The 13,374-nt window shown below is 52.8% G+C and overlaps 7 protein-coding genes across 7 annotated transcripts; 2 read left to right on the forward strand and 5 right to left on the reverse strand.

Annotated features, from left to right (window-relative positions):
* Positions 1-250: 250 nt before the first annotated feature.
* Positions 251-3,538, reverse strand: LTS14_000025 (uncharacterized protein; the record flags this gene model as incomplete). The annotated part of the gene is made up of 2 exons (XM_064832740.1): positions 251-2,773; positions 2,840-3,538. 2 exons carry the CDS (start codon positions 3,536-3,538, stop codon positions 251-253), a joined length of 3,222 nt encoding a protein of 1,073 aa, XP_064699009.1.
* Positions 3,539-4,586: 1,048 nt separating this feature from the next.
* LTS14_000026 (uncharacterized protein) lies at positions 4,587-6,168 on the reverse strand (the record flags this gene model as incomplete). The annotated part of the gene is made up of 2 exons (XM_064832741.1): positions 4,587-5,815; positions 6,054-6,168. 2 exons carry the CDS (start codon positions 6,166-6,168, stop codon positions 4,587-4,589), a joined length of 1,344 nt encoding a protein of 447 aa, XP_064699010.1.
* Positions 6,169-6,355: 187 nt separating this feature from the next.
* On the reverse strand, positions 6,356-6,598 carry LTS14_000027 (uncharacterized protein; the record flags this gene model as incomplete). The annotated part of the gene is made up of 2 exons (XM_064832742.1): positions 6,356-6,375; positions 6,415-6,598. The coding sequence occupies 2 exons, from the start codon at positions 6,596-6,598 to the stop codon at positions 6,356-6,358; spliced, it is 204 nt and encodes a 67-aa protein (XP_064699011.1).
* Positions 6,599-8,095: 1,497 nt separating this feature from the next.
* LTS14_000028 (uncharacterized protein) lies at positions 8,096-8,933 on the reverse strand (the record flags this gene model as incomplete). Its single annotated transcript, XM_064832743.1, has 2 exons — positions 8,096-8,690; positions 8,770-8,933. 2 exons carry the CDS (start codon positions 8,931-8,933, stop codon positions 8,096-8,098), a joined length of 759 nt encoding a protein of 252 aa, XP_064699012.1.
* A 667-nt stretch (positions 8,934-9,600) lies between these two features.
* Positions 9,601-11,373, reverse strand: LTS14_000029 (uncharacterized protein; the record flags this gene model as incomplete). The annotated part of the gene is made up of 1 exon (XM_064832744.1): positions 9,601-11,373. The coding sequence occupies one exon, from the start codon at positions 11,371-11,373 to the stop codon at positions 9,601-9,603; it is 1,773 nt and encodes a 590-aa protein (XP_064699013.1).
* Positions 11,374-11,757: 384 nt separating this feature from the next.
* LTS14_000030 (uncharacterized protein) lies at positions 11,758-12,703 on the forward strand (the record flags this gene model as incomplete). The annotated part of the gene is made up of 2 exons (XM_064832745.1): positions 11,758-12,430; positions 12,630-12,703. The coding sequence occupies 2 exons, from the start codon at positions 11,758-11,760 to the stop codon at positions 12,701-12,703; spliced, it is 747 nt and encodes a 248-aa protein (XP_064699014.1).
* Positions 12,704-12,730: 27 nt separating this feature from the next.
* LTS14_000031 (uncharacterized protein) lies at positions 12,731-13,359 on the forward strand (the record flags this gene model as incomplete). The annotated part of the gene is made up of 2 exons (XM_064832746.1): positions 12,731-12,743; positions 12,935-13,359. The coding sequence occupies 2 exons, from the start codon at positions 12,731-12,733 to the stop codon at positions 13,357-13,359; spliced, it is 438 nt and encodes a 145-aa protein (XP_064699015.1).
* Positions 13,360-13,374: the final 15 nt, after the last annotated feature.

A 13,374-nucleotide genomic window follows, 5' to 3' on the forward strand; every position in this document is an offset into this window, starting at 1 on the left:
CGGGTGGCACTGATCGACGCTTCGGCCGCGCGATTTCTTTGTTCGAATGTCGCAGAGATGGAAGTAGCACAAGCACAATGTTCTGTTCCTGTCACCGATCAGCAGACGCCATTTAGAGCTTTCCAACCGTGGCTTTTGGTGCTATCGTAGACTCTGCTCACATTCGTGACGTGGACACAAAACTCGTGGAACTACATTCATGCTCGCTACGGATGAGACACCACGAGCTCCATGGCGTCTCGGCCGCTATCTAGCTGAGCAATACACGGAACTCGAATGGTTCAGCCTTCAGTGCATATTGAGGTAATGTCTTGGGCCCGCACGACCCAGTGCCCAGACCGTGGTGGTCAGCAGTGAGTCTCACAATCACGTCCTCCTGCGCTGTCTTCTCCAGCTCATATTGATGTCCCGCCTCATCGATGTCTTTGACATCGAAGTGAGAAGCCAAGAAATCAAAGGTCGTCGGCCGAGAAGGCTCGCCTGGCTCAAGGAACTCCGCTGTGATAGAGGATTTCGTGCCTGCCAGTTCAGAGAATCGTACCCACCGAACGTCTGTGCGCTGTGAGCAATCCTGCGGATACTCGGGCCCAGTCCATAGGGCGCTAACGCTCTGTACAACATGACGGCTAATCTTCTGCGAGAGCTTCATATCTTTGTAGGACTCGCCTGGCCCACGGCCGAACCATTCGGCTTTCTTCAGCGAGGGCGATAAGCCGAGCGTGACACCAATGCAGGGGAGTGTTTTGGGCAGGTTCTTGCCCTTGGGTTCACCTTTAATATGGATCTGGACCGAACCTTCGGAGCCGAAGGTGTAGCGAGTGGTGAGGTCGATTGACCAGGAGAGGACTGGTGGCGCGAACCTTTGTTCCATGTCGACAGTCACTGCACCCTCAGATTCTTGCCATTTTACGCTTCGTGTCTGTGTATTTGCAAGATGTAGGAAAGCTTCCTTCCATTCCCGGCCGTCTTGTGGAATGTCGTTGTCTGTGAGAGCACGATAGAAGGTTGGGACAAGGGGCTGCGACACAATCTCCTTGCCGTGCTTCTTCCATCCTATCAAAGTACCGCGTGCAATGTCCACCGTCCATTCGCTCTTGTTGTTTGCGATCAAAAGCGTAGTCGCCTTCACGCTCGTCTTGAGTGGCTCGCCTGTTTCAAGCTTTGCGGCTTGCGGCTTTGAGATTGGTGACAGCTGAGTCTGACACCAGGCGACCTCGTGGCCTGCCTTCGCCCAGAGCGTGTCTTCCTTCAGTCTGAAGCTCAGCAACATATACGTCTCGCCGTCAATCTTGGCATCTACCTTAGGCAGAGTCAACGTAGCCGAGCAACCAGGTTCAATTCCCTTCGGCAACCCCAGCTCGCCTCCCACATCGCCCACGGCACCCTTCTCACACACAACAGACCAGACACACTTCAGTCCATCAAGCGTCGCAAAGTCGAACCTATTGATGATATTGACCTTCTCACCATCACCGTCCAGCATCTGTACAGGCTCAACAGTCTTCTTATACTCAACCAACCCACTATTTGGCGAATGGTCCGACTGCAATACTCCATCCATCACAAATGTCCCATCATTAGGCACATCCTCAAAATCACCACCATAACCATAATAAGGGGTGCCGTCCGCAGTCTTGGTGAGCAGTCCGTGGTTCGCCCATTCCCATACCCAGCCGCCTTGTAGATGAGGATACTTATAAAAAGCGTCTTGGTACTCTTTCCCGTTTCCAGGACCAGTGCCCATGGCATGGACATACTCGCAGAGCACGAGTGGCTTCTGCTTCTTCTTACACTCATTCTCGGCTAGGTCGATGATCTCAGAGATTTGAGGATACATGCGCGAGTACATGTCCATATGTTCGGCATCCTGATCCGGCTCGTAGTGTATAGGTCTCGTAGAGTCCTCGGATTTGATCCAGTCACGCATCGCGGTATGGTTGCGGCCATAGAACGCTTCGTTGCCTAGAGACCATATAACAACGCAAGGGTGATTCTTATCCCGATGTACGAGCTGCTTGGCTCGATCGACGTAGGCATCTTTCCAGTCTGGGTTATCGCTAGTCCATTTTGCGGCATCATCTCGAGTGATCCTTTGGCGTTCCGCAAAGGGCAGCTTACGTTTGTCCTCAGGGAGAGCTTTGTCCTCTATTGTCTCGAAGCCATGGCACTCAAGATCCGCTTCGTCACAGACCCAGAACCCAAGCTCGTCTGCAAGCTCATACATCCGCGGATCGTTAGGCTGGTGACACGTCCGTATGGCGTTGATGTTGTGAGTCTTCATGAGTAGCAAATCGTGCTTCATAAACTCGTACGGTATTGTGCGGCCAGACTCAGGGTGGTGTTCATGCCGGTTCGCTCCTTTTATCACGATGCGCTCCCCATTGACCTTCAGGAGTCCGTCCTTGATTTCCACTTGACGAAAGCCAACCCGCTGAGTCGTGAATTGATCGTCATCTAGCGAGATGACGAGGGTATAGAGGTAGGGCGTCTCAGCTGTCCACTTCTCCGGATTGTCGACGGCAATGCTGAAGTCAGCACTTGATCTTTTGTCCTCACTAACAGTTTTCGTAGCATCTACAACAACCCGACGCTCTGCATCAAGAAGCTTTATTCCCACCTTACAACCCCCCGAGGTCTCGACGTCCACATTGAACGTAGCATCGCGATACTGCTCATCAAGCACAGTCTGCACAGTGAAATTCTCAAGATGCACCTTCTTCGGCATTCCAAGCAGGAACACGTCCCTGAAGATCCCACTCAACCACCATTGATCCTACAGAAGGTCAGCAGGCATGACTATATCTATTACATCTCACAGAGCTGTATGGATATTACTCACCTGATCCTCAATATAGCTCCCATCACAGAACTGATAGACCCTAACAGCCAACACATTCTCCTCTCCCACCTGACAGAATTCCGTAACATCAAACTCAGAGGGATTCCGCGAACCCTGACTATACCCCACCTCCTGTCCATTAACCCAAACATGAAACGCAGAATCCACGCCCTCGAATCGTAGCCTCAACTGATCATTCTCTAGATGCTTCGGTACGCGGAAGCGGGTAACGTAAGAACCACATTCATTGTCCGTATAGGGAGGGTGTGGCGGGTCGACTTGGAAAGGGTATTGCACGTTTGTGTAGTGAGGCCCTTTACCGAAGTTTTGAAGTTGCCACATCCCTGGTACTGTGATATTGCTCCATTTCGATGCGTCGAAGGATGAGGTCTCGAAGCCAGGCGGTGCTTCGAACGGGCTGTTGGCGAGATGGAACTTCCATTTTCCGGAAAGACAGTGGGTTCTGGCTTTAGTAGTGTCTCGTGTCAAGGCATCCTTCTCACTATCGTAGAGGTAGAAGTTGGCCCTGGGCGGGAGAGTATTCTTGTGAATGACCTTGAGATTGTCCCAGTCTGGAACGCTTTGTGGATGTTGGCCCATCTTTGTGTCCTCGAACCCCGCGGATCTGCTGTGGCCACTCGTATCTGACAGAGGCTGTTGTACAAGCGATTTGATGCTGCCCAACAGTCCTGAGGTCATGACGAAACGTTTGTCTCCTTGCTTGATTTGTCGCAGCTAGAAGGAATTCTTATGAAATAGGCTTATGCAGTATCGATATGACCTACAGTCAGAAAGACAAGGTGGTCTCGAGATCTCGGGAAGTGGAGGTACAGGCAAGAGGGAGGACCAAGGAGTCATCAAAGTCAATTACCGTCCAGTGTTGATGAAGTTCATGTCGTCGATCGAATCGGAGTGCCGAAAGCGGCCATGCGGACTGCACTGCACACCTCATCCCCTGCACCGCCTACAACTGTACCAAGCATCTCACAAGCTGATGCTGAAGCGCAAAGATGGATCAGACGGCATCAAAACAAGAGATACGTTCGTGAATTGATGAGATACTCGTGCTTTTGGCTGTGGAGCTACAGTATATAGACTATCGATGCCGACAAGCCAGCCACTATTCACTCATCCATCCATCAGCCACCGCTGCAAACAAAAGCATGAAGCTACAGGCGTCTCAAGCGATGGGTCTCTCAGACGCTCGCCAATGGCAATAAGTCCCGTGAGAGTCAACAAAGCCACCGGTTGTTTACCATAGTTATTAGCGCTTTACCAAAAGATCGCATTTGCATCGCATCGCATCGCATCGTGAAAGTAACACGCAAAAGCAGACTTCCAAGCAAGTCGTCCTCGACCGAACTCCGATCCTGGTGAGAAGGACAGAGTGGGAAGCCAACCTGCCGGTGTCGCTGTAGTAGTGGATATCTCTCGCATCGCTGTGTCATAACCAGAATCTCGAAAAGGAAAGAAAGAAGCGATGAACTTTCTGCATCCAAACGCCAGAGTTTTGCTGCAAGAAGAAATGGACCATCCTCCCAGCCCATATAAACGCTCTTATGTTGTGTCGTCGCTGTATGTATGTATCTCGTGTCGTGTCGTAGCCCAGACGTGATGCGTGGCAAGCATGTTCTGATGCTTAGACCGAACTACTGCAGTGCATCAGACGTCTTACGAGACCTGTCAGCCCAGTCAGTCTCAGATCACTCTAGCACAAGCACGACACTTGATGATGGCTCACCTCTGCCTAGTATGAACCATTCGTCTTGAAGCTCTGCAGGATCTTCGCGGCCGTGTGTGACTCGATCTCGAATCCAGGTCCAGTCATACTCATGTACGAGTCTAATTCGCCTCTACCAAGCCGCTGCTGAATATCCCGGACTCGAACCTCTTCAGCCGAAGCAGCCTGCATCTGGTTCAAGACTTCGGCGCAAGCCATGGTGGATGTATTAGGAGAAGCGGTCTCATCGACCACAGACGTGGCCTCGAACAGTGCCAAACACTTGGCCTTCACGACCGGGTCGTTTTGGCAAGCCTCGCAGCTGCCGGGCCCGCCAGTGCGCGTAGGATCGTTGGCTGTCATCTTAGTGCGGCAGACACAGTTAGCGGAGTCGGTACAGAAGCCACACATATCCTCTACCTGCATGCCGTTCAGGCTGCTACCGCTCAGAGTGCGGGAGTGGCGTTGCGAGCGTCTGCGTCCGTAAGATGTGAAGTCGATCTCGTTGCTGATGGCGCTGTCGGTGGGTGGCGTGACGACATACGGATCAAAGCCGTAGCCGCGAGGGGCAGCGGTGGTGAGGGCTGTGTCGACGGCGAGGTTGGGATTGCGGCGCGTATATGGCGGTCGCGAATGCTGGGGCAAGGCAACGTGTTCGTCGCGCATACTATAGCGTCGCTTCAACGTCGCCGCTTCTTGCATGGCAGTTCGTGCAGCTTTCCTGGCTGCGGCTACGTCAAGGGCAGATTGTCGGCGCATCTCGTTGATTTGGCTCTCATAATCCTTCTTATTGTCTTGCAACTCTGTCATGGTGTCGGCGAGCTTCTGCTGGCGCTTGTCGCGGAAATTGCGCTGAGCTTGACGATTCTGCTGGCGGCGGATATTGACCCGGTCATCCTCTGCGATCGGCTTGCGGCCTGGTTTGGGACGCGGCTTGAGGTGTACAGTCGAACTCATGGGGCCGGAAGCTCTGGTGACTGGAGCCACTGAGGCAGGGGCTCGAAGTGGAGGCAGTGGCACGCTCGGCTCACCGCGCGGGAGCTGCGGCATGACGGGCAGTGGATATGCGCCATTCAAGACCGGCGCGAACGGGTAGGCATTGAAGTTGGTCAAGTCGCCGAAATGTGCTGGTTGGAGCTGCTGCGGCTGCTGCTGCTGCTGCGGTGGTGGTGGATAGTGGAAGATGTCATTGTTGAGGTTGGGTGTCTGCATGCGCTGTGCGTCGGGCTCTGGCTGCAATTGATTGTGGTTGGAGACTGGTGATTCGCTCTTGTCAGCATGAGAAAGGAGGCTTTCGACCTTGACGCTGACTGCGGTGGTCATAATCGAGGGCAGGCAGCGTGCGAAAGTGACGGGATGGTAAGACAAGATCTGATTATGTGGTTTGATCTGATAAGATGTGCGCCGAGGTCGGTGAAGCTGAAGTGGGGGTCCGAAGTGTGGCCGGGTGTGGTTGTCTTGGTATTGATGGAAGGTCCTTGATCTGTAACCTACGTGCACCGAATGCTGGTCTCCAGGGCAGATAATGGTATGGTCGAGGTGTATCGGGATCGTCGTCGTCGGCGTGCTGACTGTATGCTGGGTGGCCGAAGGGTGGATACCACGCCATGCTTGGCAGGGTATGCTTGAAGTAGTGATACGGTGTCGGTGATATGCGAAAGGAATTCCACGGGACCAAGGAGGTCAAATGGTATGAGATGACAGAACACAATTACCAGCGATATTGCCGTGTCCAGGAGATTTCGAGGATCCAGTGACCCTGACATGATAACAGACCAGCTCCAGCACACTTGCCATCACGCGGGGCGACTACCACCTAGACATGCGACCACGAATTCAAGAAAGAAAGACTTACATTGAGCTCCAGCTCCAGCATGGAAGGCAGTAGCCGGCAGAATACTCGCAGGCAGCATACTGTTCATACTATTGCTGTAGTACGGTGCGTTGGTCTGAATGGGCTGACTCTGAGTCCATTGCCACGCCGCGAAGTCGTCCCCATCCTGAGGAGGATTATTGGTATGGTTGTTGTCGTTGTCCATGGTGAGGGTCTATCGACATCAAACAGTCAGCATAAGTAACACAAGACGATGGTGTAAAAGGGGCAAGGAGTATGAGGGTAAGGGTCACTACTTACCGTGCGATGGCCAGAGTGGGAGTGAGTAGGGATGACAAACGAATTACTATGAATGTCGTCTGCTACAATGACTGCAGACGAGAGATGGTAAGAAGTCGTAATTCCAAACTTCACTGGTAAGCCGGCCTTTATACTGCTACTTTCACTTGGAAACGAGTGGCGGTGAGGAAGGTTCTCGACATCTTCCCTACAGGTGTACGACTGCGTACTAGAGAGCACTGATGCAGCATGGCCAGAAGACAGACTTGGGACAAGAAGAGCCGGCCACTCGCACTGAGCAATCAGCACTGCTTCACTACATCTACAGATGATGCCACTGGATGGAGCGTCTGGAAAGCAATATCACTCATACCCAGCACCACAGCACGAAGAGGAGTCGACGGCGTGCGGTGAGCTCTAGAAGGTCAAAATAAGGACACTATGACCACATCAAGTTTTTGCTTGTGAGTGAGCGGGGTTATTATGGTCAGAAGAAGAGATGAATTTTGCTTAAAATCATGGCTGTCCAGTCCTGGAGAAGATGAAAATCAGCTTGCGCAGGCTGAGCGCTCTTCACAGCGGAGTCAAGGTTTCTCAACCATCGCATGGCTTTTCGGTATGCCGAGACTGTTCGGTACATGCTTGCGGAGGTCCTCTGGTCTGGCTAGTGGATCAGTGATTGATTCCTGATGATGAGCTTGCTGAAGGGTGAAGAAGTGGAGCCTACTTCGACTGACGGTGCGTTCTTCGACCAGAAGGAAAATATGTCCACAGCGTTGCTCTCTTCTGAACATGTGCAAGCGCAACGTCTTTTGCGTCAGCACATGATGAGCAGGAATGAGATCAGTATCGATCAGTATTGAACAATCGTTCCAGCTATCTACTTTTCTCCAACTCACTGCGCTTTTCCATCATTCGAGGTATGCGATGGAATGAGAAACACTTCTATCAAGCGAGCGCAAGCAGCATCTACTTATCCGATTGCCCTACAATCTCAGCGGCCAGCGATTCGATGTCTTGAATTGTAGCTGTTGCTGACCAGCTGTTGAGCACATGCAACTTATTCAGCAGGATGACCGTTGGCGTCTCGAAAGTCTATCTCGACTCTGTCTTTTCATGCGTATAACTGTAGCCGGGTATGCGGGCAAGTCGTGCCGTGACCAAAATTCTGAATTTTGGATGCGCAAATTGAGTGCGTGCGTGTGGAAGTCTGAGCGCTTCGGGACATTGGCGAGTGTAGTCCTCAAGGTTCGGCGCGAAGCATGACAGCGATTGAACCACAACCTCTAGCTCAAATCGGCACCACCTCTGCACAGAATCCTGACCTCGATGCCTTGAGCCTAGAGTCCAGTGCTCACACTCGCCACTCGCAGAACTCGACCCAGCATTTTTCCATCCAGTCCGGCAGCCTCCATACACACCCTCACGCCATTCTCGGACTTTTGAGCCCACCATCCACCACATCCACCCCCTCCCCATACATCCAATACTGCACTCCCAAAAAGCAATCACACCCCGCCTGAAACAACCCACAAAGCTTGAACGCCCAAGGCACGCTGCCCACTGACAAGAAAAAATACATCATCTTGAACGCATCTCCCACAAGCCAATTGACGAGCACCGATAGCCTGAAACCCTTACAGCTCCTACTGCGATGATTCTGTAAGATCTGCGGGATAGGTAGAACAGCTTCCACACTCAAAGCCACGTAACCCTGAATCATGACATACGTCGCCGAAGTCCCGATGAAAACCTGTAGAAGGAATAGTATCACGGAGTAAGTGGCTAGAAACTGCCAATAAGGTTTTCGACTCCGCCACTGCCAGAAATTGTAAGGCCGGTTCATCTGAAGCTCGTTATCCTTGGCTCCCGCAAAGGGCTGATTGAGACTATGTTGGGCTCCGAAAGGTGGACGGTGCAGGAGTGCGACATGCAAGCAGACGAATTGCACGAGGATCATGATGCTGGCTTGGATGAAGAGGGGGAAGTCGTAGTGCGCGCCGAACCAGTAGAAGATTCTGTAGATGTCAGCATTGATATTTGCCACTTCTCAGGTATTGGGTGGGAGTGCCTTTTGAGGCTGGGGTTGACACTGACTTTAGAATCGAGGAGACGAGCATGATTAGTGGAATGTCGAGGGAGAAACCCGCCGATGAGCGATTCTTGTGCATGTTCCATATTTGGTCGGCGTAAGAAGTGACGGGTGATGTTACGATGAAGACGGGTGCGACTTTCGTCACGACCCATTGGATCAACGACATGGTGCTGTAGCCGCTGTCAGCAAACAATCGTGAATTCTAGCGACTTGTGTAGAGGCTTGCTTTTGGGTCGCGATCTGAGATGAAATAGTCGTGCGGAGTTGTTGCAATTTAGGCATCAATTGCCATCCTGGCGTCGCGACGTCTGCTGCTGGCCGTCCATGTACTCGATCTCCTATGCGATCAAGGAGTGACATGTCCCTCTCAAAGAGATGGTAATACTTACGAAAGTGACTGTGGAGAACGAATGTCGTCGCAGCGGAAGTGAGCGGGACGTTGCGAATCAAATCGAGATTTGCCTTCAAGGCCGCATATTCAGAATAATGATCGCAAAGCACAAACGTATGGCAAGGTCAAGTCTATGTTGTTTGCTTGCGAAGACACGAATGTAAGAAAAATAGCAGGATGACGAACATCTCGTATTCCAGCTCTCCTGAATAAGGACGATGTGGTCTCTTCCACAAAATTGGGTCAACGGTCTCCGGTCCGCTGCATGTGGCTGAAGGTGAGACATCAAAAACATCGAATGCTGTGGCGCAGGAAGGATTGGCTCAGACGACTGTCCTTGGTCCTTTAACCAAAATAGACACATAATTCAGCTAGAAGTAAGTCAAAGAGTGGTGCTCCAGATGAAGTTAACACACAAGCCCTTCGTGTTCTAACAGCGGAATCACTTCTTCACGCCAACAACAACCAAGTTCCTCGGACTAATCCCATACTCAAACACCGCCTCCACCCACGCCTCCGCAACCACCCCTTCCTGCTCCCTCAACCACAAGAACCTGTCAACCACAATCGCCGCCTCGACCACCCCAGCCGAAAAAGCCATAAGCGACCACATAACACTGAGATCCTTCTTCCTCTGCCTGAACTCCATCTCATATCCCTCGATCTCCTCATCCGTCATCGTCTCCATCTTCTTCTGGAAAGGTGCCGCGTGCTCGACTGAAGTCGAGTTCAGGATGATTTTAGCCACGGCGCCTCGGACGTAGGAGACGAAGGAAGTATAACATGCTTTCCTCAACGAGCCAATGATGATAGGTGTCCCGGAACTATGTCCCAGCGCACTCCCGCCCTCATGCTCCGTTGAAGGCGGTCCCACGATCCCTCGATCGAGAAATACGCGCTGCAAAAGCGCGCGGTAGAAGTGTCGTGTAAAGAACGCCTCGCTATCCTTCTCGGCCCAGTTTTGTGGCGCCTGGACCGCCATCATGCGCGCTGTGATATTCAATCGTGTGCCATGCCCGTTATTATATTGACACAAGCGCTCGGACATCGGGAAACCGTGTTCATCTTGTGCGTCTCCCGTGTCGTGTAAGCGGGGATGAGCATGGGTCGTAGGACGTAAGGAGGGCAGTTTGTAGGTCGCTGGCTCGAGACGTTCGGTCAGGAGATTGTGGCAGCAGCCAACCATTGCTACGGCTTTCACGGCTGGATTGAGAATTAAGCTGCGTAGGCCGTGGTGAAGGAGGTTGCCGCAGGAGTGGAGGGATATGATCATTAATCTCGGGTTCGATTGCGGTATCTGCTGGATCACGTCCGCGAGATTGCCGTCTTGTATGCGATGTTCGATGTACTGTATAGTCCCCTTCACATTCGGGGAGGCTTCGATTGCTGGATCGAGTGATAAGTCTGCGGTACTCGTGGCTGCTATCTCCTTCGCGCCTTCGCTCGGAACCGTCTCAGGAGGCGGCGCTGGTAGACCAATTTCCTCAACGCCAGCGCGATACATCTTTTTGTTCCTCATTAGAGCCGTCTTAGTCGTAAGCTTAGCCATGACATCGAATTCTTTCGCCCTTTCCGCATTCTGCGACCGAGACTCAATGGCTACAATACTCTTGTTGTAAGGCTCACTAGCCAAGGCACGACCGAGATAATTCTGCCCTGAGCCGAAATCGACTAGATGGGACACTCCACTACTCTCACCGGATCTCGAAGACTGGGACAGCTCGTCGGTCAGGTCGGAGATATATCGAGCAAACAACCCGACTTCATGAACCTTCTTGATTGTCATACCGACCGCCACATGCCTCGCCATCTTCTGCGTAGGCTTCATCGCCCTGTTCCTCGCGCATTGTGAGGACTTGACATGGCGGAGTAGGAAGTGCTTCCTCACAGTCTCTATATACATAACCAGCGACTCGGGAGGCGCAACACCATCCTTCCACGTCTCACCGACAGCATTCCAAAGATCCTTAACATCTTCACGGAGAAGGAGGTCAAGAATATCGCCGACCTTGTGCTGAGCGAAGAAGTCCCGCCAGTCTTGGGGTAAGATGCGGGAGTAGAGGTCCGGGTCGCTGGTGAAGAAGTCGAGGATGTGGACGCCGCCGCAGAGGGTGCGGAGGAGGTCGTTGTTGCCGACTATGTCCAGAAGAGATTCGATGTATTCTTCTGTGGTGTTCCAGTTATCGCTTAGGGGAAGTGGCTTTTCTGGTCCCATGTTGTTTTGGCTGTTCTAGCAAGAGATTTTGTGGTCTTGGTTGACGATGTCCTGGTTCAGCCGGCGTCGATGTAGAAAGATAGACCAGCCAGGAATGTTGTAAGCTGTCGGCTCATTGCCTAGATTGTTTTCAACTGGAGTGCTGTGACAATGTGACTTCGTCTTCGGGTGTTGTCCCCGGGCGAAGAAAAGTTGCCAACGAATTCGATCTGATTCATTTTATGCTGCAGAGCACAGCCACAGCAGCCACAGGATATCGCGTCTGCTCTTGAGCTTCGCGACTTGGATCCCGGCGATTACTTGTTACGTTCTACGATACAATACTGCTAGCAGCTTTGCACCGACCACACATGTAAGACTGGTATCATCTTGGAGTCTGCCACAATGTCGCAAGATCCTTTCCTCGAAGCCCAGGCCGACATCCTCGCATTGCTCCAACAATGCCGACCACTTCTGCAATCCTACCTGCGCATACGATCCTCTGCCCCCTCAGCCAACTCGCCAGAACTAGCAGAAGCACGGCATGAGCTGGAGAGCACCCTCACAGACCTGACCACAGACCTCCAAGACCTAGTCGACAGCGTGAAAGCCGTCGAAGGAGATCCCTCGCACTACGGCCTCACAGTCTCCGAAGTCCAACGCCGACGGAAACTAGTAGACGATGTCACGTCAGAGGTGGAGAATATGCACCATCAACTCTCCACCACAGTCGCGACAGCCGACCGCCAACGCCGCGCCTCCCTCGCCCACCCGGACACCTTCCACCCCGGCGACGATGACGACGACCCCTTAGCCGGACACGGCGGCGAAGGAGACGACGACGACTACGGCGCCTGGGAGGAACAGCGACAAATGGAGATCATGCACGAGCAGGATGAGCAGCTCGAGGGCGTGTTTCAGACGGTGGGGAATTTGCGCTTGCAGGCTGATACGATGGGACGGGAATTGGAGGAGCAGGCGGAGTTGCTTGATGAGACGGAGGCGATTACGGATCGTGTTGGAGGCAAGTTAGGGCAGGGGTTGAAGAGAATCCGGCATGTTGTTGAGAGGAATGAGGGTGAGTTGTACTGTGGTAGGGAGGGGTCGGGAGGATGTGCTAATTTGGTGTACGGCAGATCGATGGTCGAGCTGTTGTATTGGTGTACTGATTGTTGTGCTTATTATCCTGCTTATACTGGTTCTGGTTCTGTGAGCATGATATGGCAGCAGGGCGTATATCTGGTCTGAGACGACGCCACAGTGCACCGCCACAGCAGGCAAGCTCAGCCCACCGGCATGCGACTTCACTTCGATGGTCAACTTCGCCAATTTACTGGATTATATCATATGATTCAACCACCATAACAAAACAACGACCATGCATGACGAGCGTACGTATCCTATAGCAGATGAGAGGACACCCAGCTGATAGTCAAGCCAGGCTCCCACCCACTCCTCCAACAAACCCCGCTAACCGTAAACCCCTTCCTCGACCTCCCCAAACCACCCACCCTCCCACCAACCTACACCTCCCTGCCCTCAACCCTTCCCCCCTCAATCCTCTCCTCTTCCGCGCCCACAGCCACACACCCGGACCCAAGTCTCCCCGCTTACGTCACCAGCTCCTCGGGCTTCGCCGCACACCCGTCCACCATAACGACCCAGAATCGGGCACTGTTGAAACAGATCCAGCGACAACGGGAGGAAGCGGAGGGGAAGGTGAGGGAGTGGGAGCAGGGGATTAAGGAGGTGGAGTTGAGGGAGAAGAGGAGGAGGGCGCCGGGTTGGTTGGATAGTGAGCAGCATTTGCTTCAGCCGGAGAAGAAGGTGGAGGGGAGTGGAGATGGTGGTGGTGTTGGTGGGGTTGGGAATTTGATGGACGATGGCGTGGCTGGGGAGAAGGGTGATGGGTTGGAGGCGGGGAGGGGCGGTGGTGGTGATATGGTGGGAAGGGATGATGAGGGTGCGGAGATGGATAGGGTGTTTGGGAGAAGTGAGATGGGATAGCATTACGGTAGGATC

The sequence above is a fragment of the Recurvomyces mirabilis genome (genome assembly GCF_035927965.1).
Source record: "Recurvomyces mirabilis strain CCFEE 5264 chromosome Unknown scaffold_1, whole genome shotgun sequence".
Lineage (NCBI taxonomy): Eukaryota > Fungi > Ascomycota > Dothideomycetes > Mycosphaerellales > Teratosphaeriaceae > Recurvomyces > Recurvomyces mirabilis.